This window comes from Callospermophilus lateralis, chromosome 7, assembly GCF_048772815.1.
Source record: "Callospermophilus lateralis isolate mCalLat2 chromosome 7, mCalLat2.hap1, whole genome shotgun sequence".
Taxonomy (NCBI): domain Eukaryota; kingdom Metazoa; phylum Chordata; class Mammalia; order Rodentia; family Sciuridae; genus Callospermophilus; species Callospermophilus lateralis.
In genome coordinates, this window is record NC_135311.1 from 83,807,062 (window position 1) to 83,832,531 (window position 25,470).

Sequence of the window (25,470 nt, forward strand, 5' to 3'; positions counted from 1 at the left end):
CTAAATGAAATTTTCTAGAATGATGTGCTCCTCCCCTGCTTAAAACATTCATTAGCTGCTCTTTGCTAAAGAAAGCAGCTAGATTCCTCCTGGATGTTTTAAAATACAGAAGGGGTGGGGGGCGCAAGGAGTGAGTGTGTGTGTGTGTGTGTGTGTGTGTGTGTGTGTGAGAGAGAGAGAGAGAGAGAGAGAGAGAAATTAATTTATGGTGAGACTTTATATAGATGAGGAGATGATTGCCATTGCAAAGACAGTTCTTTACTCTTAGTTTCCAAGGTGCTGATACCCACGTGCTTTAGTCAGGTACCTATTTGACCCCCTGTCCAGGCACTGTGTTTCAATCAAGTTGGCAGATAACTTAATTAAAACCCTACACCATGCAGGGACACATAGAAAGCAGTAGTATAGATAAGGAAGCAGAGCGAGTAAGGAGGCAAATGTAGGCAAGAGCCTTTATTGTGATTTCTTTAAGAAGGAATGGACAAGACTATGTATACAGGCTTGGTTTGGATGAATAATTTCAGTAAGCTCTGGGGTGTGGGGTCTCCCAGAGTTGTCTGTTACCTGGCCCTGGGTGATTATGGCAAAATATTGGCTCCAGTATGTCTGGTAGAGGAAGTGGGGGTGGCAGATGTGGACTCTGGGTTGGTTAGTTTGCAAATGAAAGTCCTTTAATATCCCTAGAAAGTGCTTAACACTGGTGGGAAATCTTCCCTAGGTCACTAAGGGCCCAGATTCCAAAATGTCAGAATAAGAAGTCATGCTTAATTCATTGGCATTCAAGGTCTCTCGGATTCTGGCCTCTTTCCTGCCTTCTCCCCTACCGCTATCCAGGCCAGCCTGAATTACTCTCTGTTTTCAACTGCCATTCCCCACATTATGCTTTTTTTGTTTTTTAACTTATGCTAAAAATTCACCCACTTACAAATTTATTATTTTTTCTCATTTGATTTCCTGCTGTCATGTGTTTGCTTTTTGTTAACTCTTAATAAAATCTGAAATTTTATGTTTAATAATGACAATAATGGTTACACCTGTAATTAGTAGGCCTTTAGATTATGGTAGGAATTTCGCTCAGTTTTTAATATAAATTTTTTATCTAATGCAAACAGTAAATCTAAGAAAGAATATCTCCATTTCAGAGATGAGGCAACTAAGGAAAAAACAGTTTAAATAACCTTCCTGAGGTCACAGAATTTATTATCAAAGGTTAAGCATACAGTTCAGCAAGCTGATATTTGTATTCCTTACATCCAAATTATATGGAACTCATTTGGGAGACTTTCCCCCTCAAATCTCTGAAGAAGTTAATTGTCATTTGTCAGGCATTTCTTTCTCACAGAGAGCAGTTGGCTCTCTTACTGATATTTCTTTCTTTTTTATTTTGGTACTGAGGGCTGAACCCAAGGGTGCATTGCCACTGAGCCGCATTCCTAGCCCTTTTCATTTGAGACAGGATCTCACTGAATTGCTTAGGGCCTCTAAGTTGCTGAGGCTGGTGTCTGGCTTTGAATTTGGGATCCTCCTGCCTCAGCCCACCTCACCCTCCCAGTCACTGGGATTACAAGTGTGCACCATGATGCCCAGCTTGATATTTATATTAGGAAGGCAAATATTATTTTTCTCATATTTTCTGTGAGTACCTGAAAGATGTGTAATCATATCCACCTTCCCAGACCCTCAAAGGCCTTTGCTCTCCAGTTTGTTTGTGCATTATAAAATAATTCTACCTTTTCCTTTTCTAAAGGATATGGCATCCCTTACTATAGATGCTCATAGATACGCATGAACTTTTCTTGTTCCTAACTTCTGGAGTTTGAAGGACATTGAGGATAGCCATTTGATTTTGCTTACATTTCATCCAGTGTATTTATTACCAGTATGTTCATAAATAGTTATTATTTTATTATCCATGTGAAAAATTAAACTCTTATCCTTTTCACCTTCAGCAAATATCTTGAAAAATCAGGGATGCCTTTCAGATATAGATCCTCTTTCTCCAACAATAAAACCTAACAAAGCTAAGGCTTTGTTAGAAAAATTGCATATTCCTTTGACTCAATTTTGAAATCTTTTTTTTCAGTTTCCATTATAGTCAGTGTATTATCTTGGCATTTTTTATTCTTGGTTTTTCTCACCAGTTGCTCCAGATTTGAGAGTGAGAAAGGAAAATAGCATCATTTCAATATATGATAACTCAACATACTTCATGGTAGGCTTGATTCATTTTGGACATTTTCTTTTGAACAATGTTTTTGCTTAAAATTAACATTGTAGTTTAGTAACTATACAATCAATCAGGACTTGAAAAACAGTTAAAAAGCCAACTGGTCAGACAGTGTTAGTACTGACCCTGTGAACAATGCCCTGGAGTAGAGGAGAGACCAAATATGGTTCTGGGTGCCACAGCAGTGGTTGGAGTTCAAGGGTATTCAAGGGTGGACTCTTTACTAAGAAGGTCAGAGTCTCAGCCTTCCTTATCAAAAGCAAGAGCCAGCTTTTTTGTATCAATCTTTTATCAAGGATGAGCCCCCAAAGTTGGTGTTTGAATGAACAGAACACTGTAAGTCAGTTTACACATTCTGATTAGTACTGCTTTCCAACCTACTGTAGCTTTTTTTTTTTTTTTTTAATCAGCAAAGGAGAAAAGGTGGAATAACTCATTGTTTCATTTCTAGGTCCAGGTCCTCACTGGGGGCATTAAGATGGATAAGATGTCACCCTATCCCTCTGAGTAATGTAAGGAAATAGTTTTGATATCATGTGACTCATATAGTGATGGAGGTTTAGAAATAAAAAACAGGTTGATACTCTTTGGGCCACTACAATCAGGTCACCTACTGGACCTTTAAATGTAAAACAAGAAACTGCAATCATCAAGGGATAGCAAGGGCTAGAAAATGGAAGACATTTTATGTTTGAGGAATGTTGGAATTTATTATGCAGATATAGGGAATTGTTAAAGAACTTTAAGCAGGAGAGTCACATGATTTATTGAGGGACAATAGATCCAATATCCAACAGAGGGTGGATATTTGAGGGATATGTGATTGGAGTGGGGAGACTATCAGTAGGGTAACCATATATTCCAGTGTTCCTGAAACAATTCAGATTTCTGCCTGTTTTTTTCCCTCAAGCATAAGAATCAGTCACTGTGTACCACTTTGCTTTTTTGTTTTTGTGTGGGCAGGGTGGTACTGGGGATGGAACTGAGGGGCACTCAACCACTGAGCCACATCCCCAGCCCTGCTTTATTTATTTATTTGTGTGTGTGTGTGTGTGTGTGTGTGTGTGTGTGTGTATGTGTGTTTTATTTAGAGACACGGTTTTTGCCAAATTGTTTAGTACCTTGGTTTTGCTGAGGCTGGCTTTGAACTCTCGATCCTCCTGCTCAGCTTCCCTGAGCCTCTGGGATTACAGGTGTGCACCACTGTATCTGGCCCTGTGTTTCACTTTGGATGACACATTCAATGGACCCTACTACTTAAAAGTCTACTGCAGTGGCCTAAGATTTTATGTTCTAGGTTCACTGGGCTTGTTTAAGTGGGTGGAGAAGAGTTGTTGCCCAGTACTCTCAATTACAACAGGTACTTTGACACCAATACAGTCTCTTCTTATATACTTCACACAGCCAGGACTGGGATAAAAGAGATTACAGTTATAGCTTAGTACATCAATCAAATGCTAAATATCGCAAATATGTAATGGCTGACTGGTGAACCATTCCATGGACCTGTGATTTGTCACACTGCACTTGCCTTAGAAATTTGAAAGGAAATAAAAGGAAAGTCATAATCAACTGGTGAATGAAGTAAGAAAGATAAGCCTTGGTTGTGCAGGGCTATGAGACCTTGCTCCTTGAAATGGAACTGGATTTTCATGAAAGGTTTTGGTACTTATTTGAGGACAGCAGGAAAGGCCATGTAACCTTGTTAAAGTTTCATCAGTCTGGGGGGTTATTATAACCTTGGAAGATGGTAAATACAGAGGCAATTTAGTCAATTAAAAGGGACAATGGTTTGTTTCCTAGTATATGTACTAAATCACAAGCTGTGGCTTGGGCCTCCTGTTAGAACACAGAAAAGTTTACTCGGTGACAATAATTGGAGAATATTTTTTTAAAAGAGGATGAAGTAACTAGACCCAAGAGGACAGAGCTGTTGCTATCAGAAATATACTTCAGCAGAAAAAATTATGAATAAGAAGGAATAAAAGTGTGAAAGGCTGCCATTTATTTCATTTTTAAAAGTCTCTCCCTCCAGTTTCTCATTTCTTACGTAAGAAGCAGGCCTTCCTCTCACTCTAATGCCACTATAACCTTGTATTTATAGTGTGCTTATCTCCCAGAAGCTCAGAGGAGCTCTCTCTAAATTCATGCCATTTCAGAAAGTATTGCTTAACAGAAAAGGGATGCTATTATTTAATCAGTCACTTCATTAAATGTTGTAGCGGGAGCTTGAGGAGTGGATTTGCCATAAGTGTGCTGATTGTGTGGTGGGCTGCACACATGCAGGTCACAGTATCGACATCCCCTGCCCACCCCCAACCCAGCTGCTTGGGAAGCGGAAACATGGGATTATGATTTTGCAAGTAGGAGCCGGGCTTGCCATCATGCCTCTGCTTTTGACTGGGATTCAGGGACCTGCTTCTAATCTGCAAAGCATTATATCCAGTTTGCCCATTTGCCTTCATGACTTTTGATGTCCCTGAAATATTTCTGTTGATTATCTCTCTATATGGGAGCTCTGTATAAGCACAGGCAAGACAATTTGCCTGAATAGTTTTCAACCTCGGACTTTCCCCCAACATCTATTCTTCTCAGACCGTCATTTGCAGAATTTCATTTCATCAGATTTATTTTCTCTGGTTTTTGCTTCAGAGAAATAGAATTGAACAGAAAAATATTCTCCGAGGTAGAAGTGCTGATGGCTTTGGTGATGGAAATATTTCAGTAGTTCTTTCAGAAAGGTTTTGTTGCAGCTTAGTTATTCTTCAAAAAAAAAAAATGCTTCCCATATATACCTAATTTAATGAGTTCAAACTCAGATAATTGCCTTGCATCTGCTGAAAGTATGTCTCACCAAATTTTCTGTTTAACTAAAAATTTCTTTTATACTTTTCATTTAGCTAAATGTTTATTTCAGAAAAGTGAGAAAGCCTGGCCCATGCACAATTAGAGACCTATTCTGTTCTTACTAAGCCATCTCAGTCTCAGCCCTCTCATCCATTCTTATTTGTCTCCCTTTCTGCCTTCTCCTTTTAGAGGTTAGGCAGACACCATGTACGTTCACACTCATGAACACACCTCAGAATATTATATAGGAAGGAATGCCTAGGACATTTCAAAAATCTCTGGCATGTACATTAATTGCATATTTTATAAAGAATTTAAATTGATTGCCTTATTCAATAGTTTTATGAGGTAATTTAAAAAATTTTTTGGATATATTGTTTTGATATTAAGGCTAATACTAGTAATGTTATTTTTTCATGGAACTGTATGGCCCTGTGAGAGTGGCTAATCCCAGCCACAGAAAATATGAGATGCCTAATCCTCAGTGACCACAGAAGGAATCAACATGAGCATGCCCCTCTCAGATGGTTAAAACCCAGAAATAATGTGTTGTCACTGCCCAGTTGTAAGATAGATTCAATTCTAAGCACTATTGCTAAATCCTAATCAATGTCAATTTGGATTAGGGCAAAATGATGGCATCAATATTTATTCATTTGTTTGAATTTTTAACAATTAGTTAAAAAAATCAAAAGTGATCTCCTCTTAGCATCATTGACATATTTACTATATATAACACATATGCAAACATACAATAATAAAATGACAAATTTTGTCCAAATTCCCAGTGTTTACAAAATGTAAAGGCAAATCATATTTGATAGTTGTTTAGAGGGATTTGTTTTGTAATGGGCTTGACTTTCTGTGCACTGTATAAATTGACACTTTACTAGGTACATAAAACTAGCCTTTTCTGTTCTTCATATTATAATGCCATGTGAAAAAAAGAACTGATTAGAAAGTAATTAGTTAATAAGCCTCTTTTCTGTTTATTCTAGGTTTCAGGAAGGATTCATAAAACATCACTGCATAGTAATGCAGCTATTACAATGATCTATTTGGGGAAAAATGTGCACCTAGCTTATGACAACCAAGATTTCCGAGATGAAATAAAAATTTATCAACAGCACTGTGGTGGGGAAAACCTTTGTGTCTACAAAGGCAAACTATTTGAAAATGGTACGCATGAAACGTGCATATTTTAATTGCTTGAGGTTGATGTTATAGATAAGCTGTTGTTGATATAATATCAAAATGACTTCAATCACTTTATGAAATTATGCATATCCAGGGACTTATAAACCAGCTGCCTAAAAGTAAATCTAGATTTACTGCTCCATGATTGAAACTGAAGCAGCAATTACTCCTGCAGATTGTGGAAGAAGGAATTTGGAGTGATTTAACCCGGTAACAGATTAATTTTGGGATAGAGATGTATGATCATTAAAATGTTGCACGAATAAGCTGTGCCCCAAATTATAAGTTAACTATTTGGCTTGCCATAGTGAATTATATCGTACATTATTCTAAGAGAAAAATAACAGATTGGCAATTTGTTCTTTAGAGGTGTGTTGAGATAAAGTCACAAATCCAATAAACTTCAGGGTGAATCACACCTAAATAACTTGGTGCAAAATTTGGCTAAATGGCTTCTTAGTAAATTTCTGTTTTCATCTGGTCATAAATTCATGTTTATCAGAATAAGATAATTTTTATATCCTGGTTTTCACATGTTGTACAGTAGTGTTTTTCTTCAGTATTTGGTTTAGTGAAGAAACAATGAAAAAGAAAATTGTTTACAGGATTGTATCTGTTACTTTTTGCTTAAGAAACTCTGTTAAGATTGTAATACTATTTTTACTAATTAAAGCAACCATTTATATTTGTAGCGTCTTGTCAGAGACTTAGGAATTTAGGGAGTGCAGAGCAAACATAGGAATTTTACTTTTGGCTTTTCTGATTTCTCTCATACAATCAAAAGGAAATTGATGGAATTAATGAAAAAATTCAAACTCTTAAAGATATAACTACATATTTAGGAAGTGCATGTTTTAAACTTCCCAAATAAACAAGACTAAAGGCTTGCATGTTAGTTTTGACTTAAAATGTAATATGATGCTCAATTATGCCAGAAACTGTTTTTCTCATTTTGCATATTTGGTGGAAATGTAATTTACATAGACTCATTTTGCCATAGTCTTCCAGAGTTCATTCACTCCATCTATAGATGAGGAAAATAGGAGGTGCTCCAAGTTGACTCCCCAAGGTTCCACATACAGTTCTGTACAGTCAAAAGCAGGGCCCTGCCCCTGCCTAGGTGCAAGACCTGGATCAGTTCTATACTACTTTAGTTAGCTGTATCAGTAACAATAAGTTTCCTATATTTTCATAATATGAGGGACTTGAAACTCTGAGTTTGGCATAGATACATACATTTAGTTTTTTAAGTATAACTTTCAGCTATTAATTTAGGGGAATTACTGAAGTTAGCTATAATCTAAAGTTGGAAATTACAGTAAGAACATTTTCCTGGGTCCTAGATTACACTTTATTCAATAAAATTTATACATAATACCTATTTGACTGCTGGATAATGTGGTAGATATAAATGAAAAAAATGAGTGTTGGCTGAACAGCATTCTGGTACTCTCTATGAGGGTACAGAATCAGTTTACATGAGGAGAGGGTGTTACCCCACTCAGTATTATTTGGCATACATATTGATACTGCAACTTTTTGTTATGGCATTGGACAGTCTTGAATAATAGGAAGGAATTGTGGACTCTAATAATTGAATCTTGTCCATGTAATACTTTGTAACAGCTTGCCTTTGATTGATTATTCAAATTGAAAAGTTGGGTAGTTTAGAGTTGTCTTGAGGTTCAGCAATCTTAGCAATTTAGTTGGACTGAAAATAATCTGCCCTTTTTACAAATCAAAGCTATGCATGAATCTGTCAAATGTGAATACATTTTTAGAAATTTCTGTTAAAAAATAAGGGCCTTTAGCATATGCTTAGAGCAGTAAACTCATTAAAATAGGGCATTTTGTTAATTTGTCTTGCTTTTCTATTAAAAATAACAGTAAAATTATTTAGGAATGCAGCAAGTACATCTTTTATTCTCAAAGTAATTCATTATGCCTCTTGTAGTTAAATTTTAGACTCCAAATCACAAGCTGATTGCCTATTATATCACCTATGCAGTCACAAAATACTTTTGCTACTTGTAAATGCTACAGTTTCTTCACAGGAATTTTTACTTGTCGCATTTATCTTTTTGAATAAAACCAACCTTGGCCTCATGGGTTCATGTGGAGGCAATGAACAAAGTCCCCCTTTTTTTTTGCTCTCTTCCTTTTGTGCCCCATTTCCTTGTATTTTCATAACGTGATCCCATTTCACTCATTTGTGAGTCCTCATTATCCCCTGGCAAACAGCTCTTCGGCTGTCCCCCACACACTTTTGTCTTGTGCTGTTTCCTTTGTTAGTGATGCACTATCCTTCCTTCTTTTTAACTTAAAATATCAATGATTTTTAAGACTTAGGTTGAGCCTTTGCACCTTTCTCAGGGGACTTCCACTCTGCTTTACCCCAGTGGCCCATGGCTCTTGATACTCAAAACTGAAGCATTTTTTTTTCAATTCATTGACTATCTGTTTCTTTTTCCTTGATGTGTTATCATGTATGGATATTTTTAGATTTTTTTAGATTTCAAGGTATAAATTAAATCCCTTGCAATTTGTTCTTCGTAAGCATGCCAAGCAATAGTTTTTAGAAATTTGGATAAGTACTGCAGCCATTATTATAAGCTAATTTTAGAACATCATCATGTCAGAAAGTCCCTGAGTGCTCATGGGCAGTGAGTCCTTACTCTCATAGTCAGCCCCTTGCAACCACTGATCAGCTTTCTGTCTCTACAAATTTTTCTTTCTGCAAATGACTTCTGGATATTTTATATAAATGTAATCATGCAATAGGTAATATTTTGTGTCTTGTTTCTCTCACTTTGCATACCATTTTTAAGAGACATGCATTTATTTTTAGTATAGTGACGTGTACAATTTCAAATTTTGGAGCATTTTGGATTTTAGATTTCCAGATTAGGGATTCTCAGACATTTAAAGTCTCTGCAAATATTTAAAAATGCAAAAAATTCTGAGATCTGAAACACTTCTTGTCCCAAAGCATTTCAGATGAGGGATTTTTCACCTGGATGTGCCAGTAGTTATGCTCATTGTATAGCCAACTATATGCTACCACATGGACGTATCATAGTTTCTGTGCAATCACCAGTTAAAGGGTATTTGTATTGTTTCCATTTGGGGGCTATTAAAAATAATGCTGTTATGGACATATAAAGATTTTGAATATGCACATATTGTGATTCTTGATTGGATTTGTAGAAATGGCTATTATTGCTTTTATATATTTTTCCGATTATGGGTCCTTTTCCTGTTTCTTTACAAGTCTGTTGGTTTTTGTTGGAACAAAAGATATTTTAGATTGTATATTACAGGTACTGCAAATTTTAAGAATTCTATTTTTATTTTTTAGTTTGGTCTCAAAGGTGTCTCTGATTTCATTAATGATTGGTAAGAGGTTAGACTCAAACACCTTGAGTTAGTATACCCTCTCCCTTCTACTAGGAGATCTGTTGGTAGGGGTGTTAGTTTCCTAAGACTGATTGTAGCTGTCTCTCAGATTGTGGCTTATGACAATAGAATTTATTCTCTTACAAGTCTGTAGACCAGAAATCTCAAATGAAGGTATTAGCAAGTTCTTGCTCCCTGACAAGCTCTGGCGAAGAAAGATTTGGTGGCTCCTGGTAATTCTTGGCCCTCCTTTGTCACGTAGCTCCATCTCCAATCTCTGTTTCTGTCTTGACATGGCCTTCTTTGTACATCTCTGCATGTGTACTCTTTGTACCCTTTTCTTTCTATAAGGATGTCAGTCATCAGATTTTGGGCAAAACCGAAAGCCAGGATTATCTCATCTCACTCCTTCACTACTTTTATCTATGAAGACCTTATTTCCAAATAATATCACATTTTGAGGTTCTGAGTGGTTTTCAATTTCAGTGACTCAGGAGGACATTCAAGTTCCAGTAGTTTCCAAGTCTGCTCCAACTTTTATTTCCACCAGTCTCTATTTCTTCTCTGCATAAATTAAGCTCCAAGTAGGCTGAGAATGAATGAACAGGTCAGGTCCACTCGGACCCGTGCTCCTTCCAGTTAGCTGGTGATATGGGAGAGCTTATTGAACGCTTCTAAGACTGCCTTATTGCCTGTTTCTCCCTGTTAAATTTCTGGTTGGTCCACTGGCGTGTTGCTATTCCTAATTAGAACTCCAATCTCAGGAAACCTCTGACCTTCCCTGTTAGCTTGCCTCTGAGATAGCTACTTATTACTGGCAGTGCCACAGGCCAAGAGATTTTCCCTCTTTTGCTCCATATCAAGGCAGCCCCCACTGACAGGGAAACTGCTGGTTATTTATGTGCTGCCCTCCCCAATTAGAGCTACTGTGATGAAACAGTGGCAGGAGTGGGGATGAGAGCAGCCCCAGGCAAGATGCCTCGGATTCTCTGCTGTTTCTACCTCAAGTTCGGTGATTTTTTTTATGAATGAGTGCCACTCAGTTGGTTTTAAGACTTTGGTTCATTTCCAGAGACAAATTTTTAAGGGGAGAGGATTTGGTGAGCTCACTCTAGAAGCTTGGTACATTAATTTTGTCTCTCCTGCTGAATTATAACTTTTGGAGGAGATGACCACATTTGATATTTTCATTTTTAATATTTTGCTTTCTTTCAGTGCCTATTACAGCACTATCCACTGTTGGATAATGCCTATTACAGCACTAGCCACTGTTGGCAAATAATGAATAACTAAGTTTTGCAAGTATTATAAAGTGCTTTCTAATATTGTACATTACATCATCTTTAAGTCTGCTCTGCAAAGTGGGTAAACTGAGATCTCCATCACCCCAACCATTCCCATTTTATAGGTGAAAATTCTGAAACCAAAGTTATATAACTTACCCCGAGGACATCCAAGTAGTAAGTGAAGAACTGGGACATGGACCAAAACTTTGTGATTTCGGGTATGAATCAAGTCAGCATTGGGAGATGTCACTATACTTTCAATTATAAAATTATAAAATAAATACAAAGGGTGTCAGTTCTTCCTCAATAATTTTTTGGGGAAAAAAAAGAACAAAATGGAATAACAGCTGGGTGTGCTCTCCAGCTGCATGAGCATCAAGTGGAGGGACGGTCCAGAAGGGATTTCCTGTGCCAGTTCTCAGCATATTCCTGAGCGTATATATTTCCTTCCTGCATTGAGTACTGAGGAGTTATACACACAGGCTGCAGCAGAATGGATTCTGTTACACGAATGTGTGGGTCAAGTTTCTGTAATGAAAGCAATCAAATTTGCTTTCTAGTCACCACTTAAGGAGTCTACTTATTATTAAAACAAATGGATTTTTAAACCTATTGTGTTTTAGCTTCCCAGCATGCTGACTTTTTCAGTTTCCCCGCCCTAGTTTATTTAATCTCACTTCAAAAATACTTAAATGTAAATGGCAGAATTACTTTTTCAATTTTTTTTTTTAGGACAAGGTGCATCTGACTTAGAAATATTTTAGGAGCATAATGTGGTACACTTACAGCTTTTCTAGGTGACTGTGAAGGATGTTGGTCAAATAATGATTCATTAACTATTTTGGGAGTCCTCCCTTATACTTGTTCTTGGACCTAGAGAAACCAAGTTGAGCAATACCAGCTTTAGTTCTCATGGTTTTTTACAAACATACAAGCATGTATCTGGATCAGGGTTCTCAAAGTGGGGTCCCAGGAACCAGCAGCATCCAAGTTGACTGGAAACTTGTTAGAAATGCTGACTAAGAAACTCTGGGGTGAATATTAGCAGTCTGTGTTTTAATAAGTCTTCTAGGTGATTCTGGTCCATATTCAAGTTTGAAAACCTCTGTTGTTCATGAGAAGCAGGATTGTAAAGAATAAGTTCTGTAAGTCTTGAAGTTTAGGGTCTCTTGAGTGGGATTTTTGTCAAAGAGAATTACAAAGATTTGGATGATTAAAGACTAATGTCACAGCCATTGGTTTCTAATTAATTGGTAGGAATGTTTCGGTGAGTGGGTGGGTGAGAATAAAGAAGTCTCAAATTCAAATAGAATTGAGTATGACTTGGAGATGGAATAACTCTGCATCATTCACATATGTATTAGGATATTTAAGGTCATAACTAAAAATGTGAACTTTTAAAAAATTTTACTGACCTCACAGTGTTCTTTTGTCATTATGTACTTTATCAAGAGCATTTGTGCATGTTGCTGCACACGTATCATCTCGACAACTCTGGAGGCTAAGGCACAATGATCGCAAGTTTGAGGCTAGCATGGACGAATTATGGAGACTCTGTCTCAAAATAAAAATAAAAGGGTTGGAGATTAGCTCAGTGACAGAGTGGTCCTGAATTCAATCCCTGGCCTGGAAGGGGGAGGGATGGCAAAATAACAAGAGACAGGCGTGGACTCTGTGGAGATGTTTATCTTTAATCACTAACTCTCCAACTTACTGTATGATAGTGAATAAATTACAGAACTCTTCTAAGCTTCAATTTCCTCATCTAGAAATAGCAATAGAAATATTCCCACTTCTTGTGATTGTTGAGAAATAGCACAACTAAGATAATCAGGCATAGTGCTAGAATATAAGAACTGCTCATATAATGTTAGATATTATTGTATATCAAGGAGTTGTATAAGATATTGAGCATCTATTACAAACTCCAAGTGATAGAATGTGTTTTTATGATTTAAGTTGTCCTCGAATTAAAAGATGAACTAGTGCACCTTGTATTTGCCTAAAGAAAAATGTGGTTGGGAAGATGTTGGTTCATGGTTGCTTTCACTAATGCACTTTTTTTTTTTTTTTATTCCAGAGACCTTTCAGTTTATTTCCAAAAGGCACCATGGTTTTCCCTTCAGCCTCACCTTTTTCCTGAATGGTTTGCAGGTGAACAGGTTAAGCTCCTGTTGTGAATTCAAGCACCGAAAAGGTTCCAGACTTGGAGGCAGACGAGGCTACTTTGGGTTTGTGTGTGTGGAGAGAGCATCTCCTTGCTACAAGTATGGAAACACATTTCCTGCGGTAGAGGGCTGGTTTTGCTGAAGTTTTCTTCTTATGTGTTTATTAATGCATTTCTTTATACGATTTTAAAAGCAAAACCAGTGTATATGAGCCTAAAATATCTACGTTAAAGGCTGTTTACTACATCACTGAAGGTTTATATTTGGAATTTAAAATATAAGATTTATAGATGATTATATAATAGAGATAAAAGGTGCTAGTATTTTAAGTCATCTTACTTTTTTTTCTTTTTCCTCAAACTGCCTGAAATTCTGTTTCTGATAGGAAAGAGAGGACAGTTTTTAAATTTTTTTTTTCACTTTATTTTTTGATGTTAGTAACTGGTCTAGGACTAAAACCCCAAACACATGCCTTGTACCAAGCATCAGTCCTGTGTGACTGAATATTAAAGGTTATGCATATTAGGGGTGCGCTTGCATTATGATGTGGCCCAATTTGCCTTCTCATTATCTTCATTTCAATCTTATAACAAAATGCATGATGAAAGGTTAGTTTTAGCTGTTGTTTATCAGCTTTCATGTTGGACATTCTCTTTGAAATTGGGAGTTTTGCCTTTGGGCTTTCATTTTTTTTTCTGAAAATATTCACGGGGAATTGACTAGATGCCAAACTAGAACACAAGAGTGAACCAACCAAGTGACATGCTATCGTAGAAGTTATTCTAACAGGAGAAGGGAAAATAACATACTAATACACTAATAAATCATGTCACATGGTATTAATCAGGAGAAACACAAAACATGATAAGGGAATTACCAAGAGAAAGGGGCACAAGGGTCATGGGATAAGGAGTTGTCTTAAGTGAGGTAGTCAGGAAACACCTCTCTGATGGTTTTTGAGCAGAAACTAGAAAAAAAAGATCTCTTCCTCCTGATAGCTTTTTAGAGAGGAAAAACATGCAGAAGGCATGAAGGAGAAGCATACTTGGAGTATGTGTGTCTCAGATTATGTGACCAGAGCCAAAATAAGGAATGGAACAGCGATAGAAGATGAGGTCAGAGGGGCAGTGGGACCAAACCATGTAGAAGTTCTAAGTCATAAAAAGTGACTGTCATTCAGAGGAGAATGAGAAACCTGCAAGGTTTTGAGCAACTAGCCCAATCATACAGGAAATCCTATGGGAAAAATAAACCACCAGAGTGGGGAGAATCTTGGAAATTTTTATTTCAGGAAAGAGATATTGGTGGAAAGAGTTTGAAGTGGTTGGATTCAATATACATTTTAAAGGTAGAGCTTACAGAGTTTATTGATGGATAGATTCAGGGCATGACATAAAGAATCAAAGTTGACTAAAAAGTTTTTGGCCTAAATAGCTAGGAAGATGCCCTATTAACATATACTTAAGATAGGTTTGTGAAAGAAGCAGGCTTAGAGATCAAATGAAGGGGTTTGGTTTTGGAGCACAGTAAGTGTGAGATATCTGAGACACTGTAAGTTCACCATGTTCACTAGGCAGGCGGATGTATGACTCTGGGCTCAAGTAAGGGGTCTTGGCTTGATATCTAAATTTGAGAGAGGTTTGTATGTAGAAGGCATGGCACTGAAAGTCATGGAGTGAGATTGCTTAAGGAAGGATACACATAGAGAAAATGTTGGAGAATAAACTGCACATCATTACAAGTCAGAGGTGAGGGAAATCAAGAGGCACCAGCCTGTCAAGGATAGTCAGTGTTCAGAAAGAGAACTCAGACCAATATTTTGGAAATGAACAGATGTTTGAAGAAGGGAATACTTAAAGGACTGAAATATGTGGGTAGATTAAGTAAAATGAAAACTGGAGATTGGACATTGACTTGGGATGAGTTTGTTTTTGGTGATCTTGAGACAATTTATAGTGAAGTGGTAGGGATATAGGCTCAATTAGAGTGGGATACAGAGCAATTGGGGAAGAACTAAGGTCCGAGATTATAGACATATTTTTAAAAGAGTTTTCCTTTAAAAATGGTAATTTGGTGGTAAGCAGGTGGGGGAATATAGGGGGTCAAAGGAACATTTTTTAAGAGGTGATATCATAACACATCTTTATACTAATGGATAGGATTTGATACTCAAGAGAAGAAAAAATAGACATGAAGGGGAAAATTGCTAGTACTTTGTTCTTAAGTAGACTAGAGAAAATAGGATCTAGGGCTCACATGGGGTTGTAAACCCTAAGAAGAGAAAGGTCCTTCTTCTATAGCACCAATAGGAACATTGGAATATAGGAGAGGGAGAAAGGTAAGATGGGGGATTACTAAGACCAACTAGAAGTCGTCTGCTAATTGTTTCTACTTTCTAAAATAAGAAATACATTTATTAGCTGAAGTTGAGGAGGAGGGGTTGGAAACTTTAGGGGAGGGAACAGGTCTGAAAAAGATCATCTAGAGAGCAGGAGAATTGAATGGCCTAGAGCAAAATTTTGGTGCTCAAGTGTACTTAGGGCCCAACAGAATTGCCTTTCTTTCAGTTATAATTCATTTAAGCTATCTTCTTATTTGGAGGCAAGTCATTTAACACATCTCTATTTAACTTCCAGGAAAACTAATGAGCTATGATCATCCATGTGCAAACACATTGCATTCTTTGGGATGTGTACCCATCAAATCTGTACATTTTTAGCTCTGAGCACTTTATAGGACGTGTATATATCACAACTTGACTGATGACATCTGCTGTTCAATTCAACATCTCCTAGCCTCTGTACAATTCTTTGTGTGATTTCAGATTCACAAAAAGTCCTCTCTACCTTCTTTTATCCACCTTTGCAAATACTATCAAAGTGGTTATGACATTAAAGGATAAGGCTTGTTACCCTCAATTTAACTGTACAATTCTTATAGGAATTGTTTAATAAATTCCTTTAAAAAATTTGTTAATTTCAAAATAATTTCCTCCAATCAAACCTGTAAATGCTCAAAGTAGTGTTGTTTGATGTCCCCCTGTTGCAGATTAGGTGAAAGTCAATTCAGAAATGTTTAAAGGAGTAGGAATGGAAGAGTAAATCTAAAATCTTGTTTATTTGGCCCCTGCCCTACTTGAGATGACTTCTATTATTCCAGGGGCATCAATACCATAGAACTTCAGTGAGAGTTGAGAACTACCTATAAAGAGAACTGATATTACTGGTTATATTGAATATTCTTTTTTTTTTTTTTTTGGAGACACCATTACAATACTTTTAGTTATTTTAAGGAGTGTATATTAACTCTTCCAGGTTGTTCAAAATGAAATTAGTCTTAACTCATTTAAAAAGGGCTGTTCATGCAAATTTCACAACGTGATAAAGAGAAGATGTGGTCAAATAAAAACACTGGGACTTCTATTTCTAGAAATGATCAGAAATTACCTTCTTAAGGTCTTCAGGAAACAAACAAACAAAAAAAAGATTAGCAGTGGTCAATTCCAAAATGTGAAGGTTCTACAAACTGCGCTCACCCCTTAATTATGGGAACTGTTTGAAGAGGCATGGTAGTTATTTTCAATTGCTAGAGTGAAACTTGGGAAGAAGAGTTGCCTAACCAAGGAGAATGCAGAATGAGCTTTAGTAATCAAAATTGACACCTCAGATATACTTGGAAGTCAAATAGGTCGTCATGACAGGGGAGCACAGATGCTACTCACTTCGTTCGTCCAATTCCCCTTAGCAGATGGGCAATAAAAGTCTGTGCATGCAGTAGAGAGGCATCAAAGCTTTTACATTGTCCCAGAATAACCAAAGGTAACAGCCTATCAGAAGCTCCAAGGAAGTGGGCTTGGTGTTGCCATTAATGAGGGAGGAACAGCTTGAACAGAAGGCAATGCTAGTAATCATATTTTGTGAAGAGGCATGACACCTTTATTCCAAGGAAAGCTATGTGCTAAGCACATCACCATTATAGTCCAGAAATATTTATCATGCTTATTATGGGTGAGGTAAGTTTATTTTCTTATTTCATTTTTCTACAGCATGTTGAGTGCAAATCCTTTTAGCTTTCCCCCCCGCCCATGGGGAGATATTGAAATGTTAAGTGATAGAACTCAGTTCTTGCATTTGCTTATTGAGAGAAAGTACTAAGACCAATTCCTGTGCTATTTCAAGACTGAAAGTGGCTGGAATTCAGTGAAATCTTCAGTTTAAAAAATTGCTATTAGATTTGATTTAGATTGAGGACAATTTTCAGATTTTACTATTACTCCTATTGTTCCTGGGCTGACAAGTTTTGACTGTACTTGGAAGCCTTTTCACCTGCCCACTACGAGAGACTTAGTTCCTCAGTAGTGTGTGACATGGAGAGAGGGGGCCATGTGAAATTCTAGAGAAGGAGGAACATTGAAGCTGATGTCTGTCAGACACCTATGCTAAGTCATGGACTGTCTCCAGGCATTGGTGGAAACTTCTACAAATTGTGTTAGTTTCTGGTGAGAGCGGGAACTTTCTCTGGTGGAAACCCAGATGTGTGACATTTGTCTGTGTCACTGATCATCTTAGCAGCTATACCTGTCATGGAACACCATGTTGTGCTGCAGTGGAAGGTGATGGAGTCTAACAGTTTTGAGCAAGAATTCCATCTACATACCTACATACATCCAGCTAATCTACTGGATGACCTAGAGCAAGTCATGGAAGCTTTTCAGCTTCAGTTTCTCCATTTGTATAACAGTGACAATTGTTTGGTAATGGTTTGTGGGTGATGAATCCCTTAAGATACTATAAATAGAGTGCCCCGTAAAGAGCGTGACACAGAGAGTGTATTCAACAATTTATCATTATCATTATCATCATTTTATTAATGTATAGATTATTAGTACAGAAACTCTTAATTTTATACTAACTTTAATACTCACTTAATCAATAGAAAACAATTTATTCACATCACTTTTGTTACAACTGAATAAAAACTTTTTTTTTTTTTTTATGTTATAACACACTCAGATCATCTGGGTGGTTCACCAGATTTGACTTGGCATGACTTCATGACTTCCACAAATTGTTGCCCTTTTTGAGGAACAAAATATTATTGCCATCAAAAATTGCTGGCAGACTGCAGTACAGGCTTCAAAAGGCCACTCAAAAACAATAATGTCAGTTCTATTAGAATTAGGGTGCAGACTCCTGAGTTATTTATTTAAAGGACACAATGATGTGTGACTATGTATGTTTCTTAAAAACATCCGTCATACTTATTTACAGTCAACCTTGTATGCCTTTTGTTGTTGTGTTATTGGGATAATAAATTATCAAAGACTGAATGCCATCTTCTGATTATTTTTATCTCAGCTTCCCTATTTCTAAACCTGAATGTTCTTTTATTGCATAAGTCTCATTGAAGGACTTTAATTATCTATCTATTATTATATATTAGTTTCTACTCATGACTATTATAAGATAAAAATCTATTTTATGGTACAAATTTTGGTTTGACACTGTAGTTCTTGGTTGATAAGTTGTTTATTTTGTGGGTAAGATTGTTAAGAATTTGTATTCATTGACGAGATTTTAGTATCAATCATTTATTTTTAATTAAATTATTTGTACAGTAGAAAAATATTTCTCAGACCATTTCTTACTACAATAAGAGATAAGCACTTTAAAAAGTTTTGAGTTTCTACCTTGCCACATAGAAGTTAATAAACACTTTATGCTAATATTTTTCATAGGTGCATTATTGCAATGGGCCTTGACAAAAAACCATCTTCAATGAAACCTAGGAAAGAGAAAAGCACAGATAAAAGAGAAGAACTGAGGAAGGATAGAGAGAATGGGATATCAAGAAGAAATGAGATGGAGGTGAACAAAACCTCTCTCTCAGCCACTTGTTCAGTTCAAGAAATAAATATGGGAGTCAGAGAAGTGAGAACTGCTATGGAAGAAATGGAACTTAAAGGAAAACAAAGACGAAATGATTGGGAAAACAACCAAAGAAATACTTTTAAATATGGTAATAAATTATCATAGGGCTGTTTTATTGCTGCTGCTATTATTTAAACTCTTAAAATTGTATCAAAAATATGCATTAAATGTTGTTCCTCAGTAGAGAGATCTTTAGGCAGCTCTGTGTCCTGTAAGGAATCTCCAACCTGCTTCCCCTGTTTCTTTGTATGGAGTCCTGCATCCCCTACCTTGGAGGAGTGCACACAGACCCCAAGGGTTGAAGGTGCCTGTTGTGAGGATGAGGGAGTAGAAGAGGAATTTCTGTCTGTGGGAGCCAGAGGCCCTATTGACTTTTGCACAGATCATTTTAACCAAATAGAATTTCACTTATTTCTTTAGGTTTTGAATGTTCTTTTCTTTAGTGCAAATGAATGGCTTTGTGTCAGGTAGGTATAATCTATATGATTATATGCTGAAGAGTATTCCATCACTAAAAGCAGTTGTCATAGGCTCATGGGTCTAGAGGCTGTCTGCCTTTTTTCTTTTTCCTTTTTTTTTTTTTGCTTTTTTCTCTTTCCCGCCCCCTGGCTGTCTCCTGTGTGTGTGTGTGTGTGTGTGTGTGTGTGTGTGTGTGTATATATATATATATATATATATATATATATATATATATATATATCACACACATATATATGTATATAAATACACACACACACACAACATCAAATATATTTATTTGATATTGTATTAGTCAGTTTTCCCTTGCTGTAAACAAAATACTTGTCCACAAAAAAACAGAAACAACAAAACCCCAAAACAACAGTGTACAAAAAGTTTATTTGGGGTCACAGTTTCAGAGGTTCTGTCTGTGGCCAACCAACTCCATTTCTCTGGATCTGAAATGAGCCAGAAATCGGGGTAGAAGGGTGTGGTTGAGGAAAGCTACTTAGTTCATGGTAACCAGGAAGGAGCAGGATGAGGAGCCAAGAACAAGATATTATCCCCAAGGACATGTACCCAGTGACCTACTTCTTCCAGCCATGCCCTACTTGCCTATAGTTATCACCCAGTAGTCTATTGGCATCTATCCATCAAATGGATTCATCCACTGGTGATATTACAGCCCCAGGATCTAATCATTGCCTAAAAGCCCCACCTCTGAAGCTTGCTGTATTGGGAATATGCTTTCAACATATGAGCCTTTGGGCAGACATTAAAAGATCCAAATTATAATGTATGTAGTAGGTATAACTATTCCCTGCATTTTACAGGCTGAAATTGGAGAGTCAGATACTAGTAAGAAAGTGGAACTAAGATTCATTAGAGATTTGTCCCGTTCTAAAGCTTAGAAATTCAAATCATGTGCAATCTTCTATTCTGTAAAAGCTTTCCTAGATTCCAGATGGTTGTGGGTTTAAAGAATCAGAAAGAGAGAGTGGCTGAGTGTCCCTTTTATACCAAGGAGACAAAGCCTAGATTAGAGGAACAATGACTACAGGTTGGGTTGGTCTGTGGAAGGGCTGGCATCCCAGGTATTTTCTTCTTCATCTCATCTTGTTGCTGCCCAAAGGTTCAGAAATATGAGAGAAAAACCACAGATCTATTTTAGCATTGGACTTCATGTTTGCTTATTACTGAAATAATGTGCTTTTCCTAAGAGAGATTTCACTCATAATACTTTTACCCAGTTCACCTCTCTCCATGATCCTGCCTAGTTTTTATCCTTATCTTGAACTGAGAATTTAAAATATTGGTAGCAGCATCAATCGCAAAGACATCAACACATGAGCATGTGTTTTCACTTGTTTTAACTTTAGTGACATGGAGGTTTATTAAAACCATGTTGAATAGAAAAAAAAGGCTTTCAATTTCTTCATTCTTTTTATTTTTTTAAAAACCAACATGGCTAGAACTATGAGACATATACTTTATGCCTAAGATAGAGCTTTCCTCAAGGTCCTTTTTCTGTGTTGGCTAGTTAATGGAGTTTAAATAGACATTAAAACAAAACAAAACAATAACAGCAACAACAATGAAACCCAGCTGGGCTTTGACTCTGCAGAGCAGCCACTGATGTAGGTAGGAGCTGCAAGAAGCTCGAGTAGAGGTTCATGAGGGAGGTGGCGGTTGCATTGATGTTGACCTGGTTTTAACTCAAGTCCTCTTTACTGGGGATGGAAAACAATAAGCTAATTAAATTCTCTAGAAGAAGGAAAAGGAGATGAAGGAGCAGAAAAAATTATGAATAAAAGAAAAAAAAGGAAGGATGCCAAAAAGCATCCCACTAGTCTTTTATACTGAAACCATGATTTGGTAACCCAAAGGTGGCTTGTGACTCACAGAAGGCTGATATTTAGACATGATGATAGTAGGGGTAGAACAAAGCCAGGCAGCCTTTCATTTTATATTCTGAAAGAAAACACAGAAGCTTCTGCAAAAGAGGATACAGGGACCAATCTTATGGTTTACTACACGTTCCTTCAATGTTATGCTCTATTTTAATAATGTAACTGTAATTATGTCCTAATTGTGTACACTTGTACTGATCTGATTTTAATCAGGTGCCTCTTCTAAACCATACTGCTGTCCAGAGAGTGCATTTTGCATATGATTTCTCTTGCCCTATGATCAGTTCCCTCCACTAAAAAGTCACAACCACTGTTACTACTCATCTCTGATACTTATTAGGCACCTTCAGTTCATGGCACTGTGTAAAAGATTATTGCTTTTAATTCTATTTATTCATTTTATTTATTCATTGTACTGACCACGTTATGAAGATATTAAAGCTTAAAGATGTCAAACAAATTGTTTAAGATCACATAACTATGGAATGCTTTAACTTAGTGTTAGATACATGACTGCCTGGCTGCAAGCCCCTCATATTTTACCACTGTGTAATATGATGGATGGCATTGGAGCAAACACTCATGTCCTGTCTGGCCCCCTGCTTATCTTGTGATCAGGGCAAATATCTTTAAAATGACATATGTATGTGTTCTGCCATTCAGCTTAATCCCTCCACTTTTGAACTCTTCTGCAGTTCCCTAAAATGACCAATGGCCTTTCTTTGATTCCATTCTATCCCCACTCATCTGGGGGAGGTATGTTCCAAGATGTTCTGCAGATGTCTGAAACCATGGATAGTTCTGAGCCCTATCTATATTATGTTTTTTCCTATAATAATAGTTAGGCACAGTGATTAAAGTAATAATAAAATAGAATAATTCTGAGCATATATTCTAATTATTTAAAAGTTAGTAATTGCTTAACTTCTAGAATTTTCTATATAATATTTTCATGCTGCATTTGATCACAGATGACTAAAGCCACAAAAAATGAAACCTCATTAGAGAGAGGAACTACTGTACTCAGCACAACCTCAAATAATTGACCATGAGTCCTATATAAAAATCCATAGTTATCGAGCCCAGTAGTATTGAAACGTTACTGAGGACTCTATATAAAAGCTAGTATAAAACAAATACACTATCTCTTGTGTGTCTACTTTTATTTTCTCTACAAAAATTGGAGGTTTCTTAATGGGCAGCATTGTCTTATTGTAGGGTTTTAATCTTGCAGTTTTATTCTTATCTTCATAGGACATTCTCAGTGACAGCTTATTGATTGTTAGTTACCTAGGCCAAGAGATGACTATCCTTTAACCTGGCCAGCAATTCTTAAATCAAAATATAAAAGTTTTATTAGTATTTCCTGTTAGTGTCATGAATTATGAAACAAATTCTTCATCTTCTTGCTTATTTAAAAGATTTTTTTTAACCTTTGTTTTATTTATTTTTTTGTGGTGCTGAGGATCGAACCCAGCACCCGTGCACAGGCCCGGTGAGCGCTCTACCACTGAGCCACAGCTCCAGCTGTGGCTTATTTTATAACTTTGTTTTACTGAAGTTCACATTTCTTGTTTAAACGTATTAAATATTTTTTATGAAAGTATTTTTGTGAATTCTCTTTTTTTGCTTTCTTCATTATAGATTTTTATTTCGTTTTGCCTTCTTATATCTCCCACATTTGTTCTCCACATTAACAGAGCTTTCTTTATATGCACAGGGCATCTATTTCTAAATTAAGTTTCTTTTATTGCAGCAGGGTGGACAGCTCTCAAGTAAATTACCCAAGAGGCCCCACCACTGGAAGAGAAGCCAGAATATCTAATAACTAAAACTCACAAAATTGGGAAGCCTTTATTTTCCCTGTAATTTTTATGTTAAGGATAATTATTTATTTGCTTAATTGGTTCTGCATGAGATCCTTCTGCTCTCTATCTTTGGCATGTTGTCACTTCAAGAATTTTAGGGTTTTTTTGGTGGAAGAAAAAGGAAAACAATTAAATATGAAAGGTGAAAAATTATAACCACGAGGGACTGCTGGAGTTTATCTGATATGACAATTTCCTTTTCCTGCTACAGATTTGTTGCACCTCTGTTGGGAATGAAGCAAATTTGTGACTGTGACAAGAATAGTTAATTTTGTAAGAATTTTTATACTTGGAATGTGACTATTTCATTTATTGTAGTGATGAATAATATATATGATTTCACTCTCACCTTACTATAGAATCCTTCACAATGCTTTTCTTAATGTCCATTTGGTTCTCAAAGAATGTACTATTCAAAGTGTTACTTCTCAGAGCCTTTGAACTTATTAATTGAAATTTTCCACGTCACTGTTCATTAACTTGATATCCAAATATTTTGAACAGTCTTCATATGAAATATGACCTCACTGGATCTCCAAATTAACTTTCATTATTATAATACTGTTCTCTTCATTTTTAATTTACTTCTCATTTATTGTCTTATCTCAAGTTCCTCTCATTCCCTTTCGGTCATTGTAGATGATGATGTTCATTTGTAAATGAACTTTTATTAGGTTTCAGTCTTGTCATTTGGGGCCTCATTTCTTTTGTGCTCTGGGGTACGTAACTGATTGCTGTCTTCGATCACTTCCTGTTACTTTTCCATGTTCGCTAATTGTGTGAAAAAGAAGCAGCAAAGGAAGGCCCCCAGAAGAGGAGATAATGGAGTCAAAGTTCTCATTAAAGTGAAATAGGTTAAGTATCAGGGATTCTATCTTCATTCTCACAGTGGAGATTTTTTTTTTCTTCAGAATATGAAGAAGATTTTGAAATAGATGAGGAGAAACAAGATGAGAAAGCTAATGAAGAAGGACAGGCTGATGATCAAATGAATGGAATATCAAAGTCACCCTCAGAGGATGAAAAAGATAATTTAGGCCCTGAGGAGAGTGAAATCTTGTCATTGAAGGCACCAGATGCTGATGACAATGTGAAAGATGAGGATGATGGATGCTCTGAGAGTGAATCGGAAGAGAATAAACAAGGCGAGTTGTTTGGCTTATCGTTGGCTTGAGCTGCTAAGTCGGTGTGTTACTGCTTTTCTCTCCCCGATATTTAATAAGATAATCTTTGTTTAAGCAGATGTTTAGAACATGTTACGTAACCACAGGATGGTGGACAATCAACCTCCCATAGGTATCCAATTTTCAGATGTGTTCCTTAATCCTCTCTTTCCTTAGTTTGATGGAATTTTTCAATAGGTTTTTAGTCAAAGCTTGTGATACATCTTCAATTTGCTTAGAAAGATACTATATACTTTTTATCACAATTTCCTCTTACACACACACACACACACACACACACACACATGCATGCACACCATTTTTTGCCTTTTGAAAAATGACAAGTAGCTCTTGCTCCGTAAAAGGAAAAGCTGAAAATTTGTGTCTTTAGTTCTATTTTTTCCCTCATTTTTTCTTTTATTTAACTTACCTTAAGCACAGGATGCTAGCATATTAACTTCATGGAAGAGTTTGTGGCCTCCTTATAATCTTTAACCATAAAATGATTCCAAATGTTCACAAGGAAAATACAGTATTCAGGTAGCAAGAGAAACTTTCATTACCCAAGGCATACATACATTTTTAAGACATTTTAAAAGATCTTAATTCACCAAATTCTGTTCAATACAAGAAGAAATACATTTTTCTGCTTTGTCCTATAAGAGGATTTGGCCAAGGCTCTGTGGTTTCTAGTTAATCAAATATCTTTCTTGGTACATCTTGAGCATTTACCAGCAATAGCAATAAACCTCTCTTATATTTACGTATTTGTACGATTTTGTAATTTGCTTCTGACTAGAGAACAATGTCACATTATAATTATGTTTTGAATGGCTGTCCATTTTTTCCATTCTTTTTACCCCTCAAAATTTTTTTTCCTGTATGAAATCCCATAATTTTAAATTTATGGAACACTTTAGGATAATATGAGCAGGGAGTAAGTAATCAAGTAATCACAAAGCAAATAGTTTGCAATTGCACCGTCTTCAAAAAATAATTCAAACAATTCTAAAATTTTA

General features: G+C 36.4%; 1 protein-coding gene across 1 annotated transcript in view; it reads left to right on the plus strand.

The window, feature by feature from the left end:
- The window catches only part of Erich3 (glutamate rich 3), a 73,303-nt gene that overhangs the window by 20,478 nt on the left and 27,355 nt on the right, over positions 1-25,470 (plus strand). The window contains exons 6-9 of the mRNA XM_076862576.1: positions 6,073-6,253; positions 13,034-13,220; positions 18,859-19,139; positions 24,200-24,433. Of these exons, the coding sequence (XP_076718691.1) occupies positions 6,073-6,253; positions 13,034-13,220; positions 18,859-19,139; positions 24,200-24,433 (883 nt within the window). The remainder of the gene's footprint in view (positions 1-6,072; positions 6,254-13,033; positions 13,221-18,858; positions 19,140-24,199; positions 24,434-25,470) is intronic.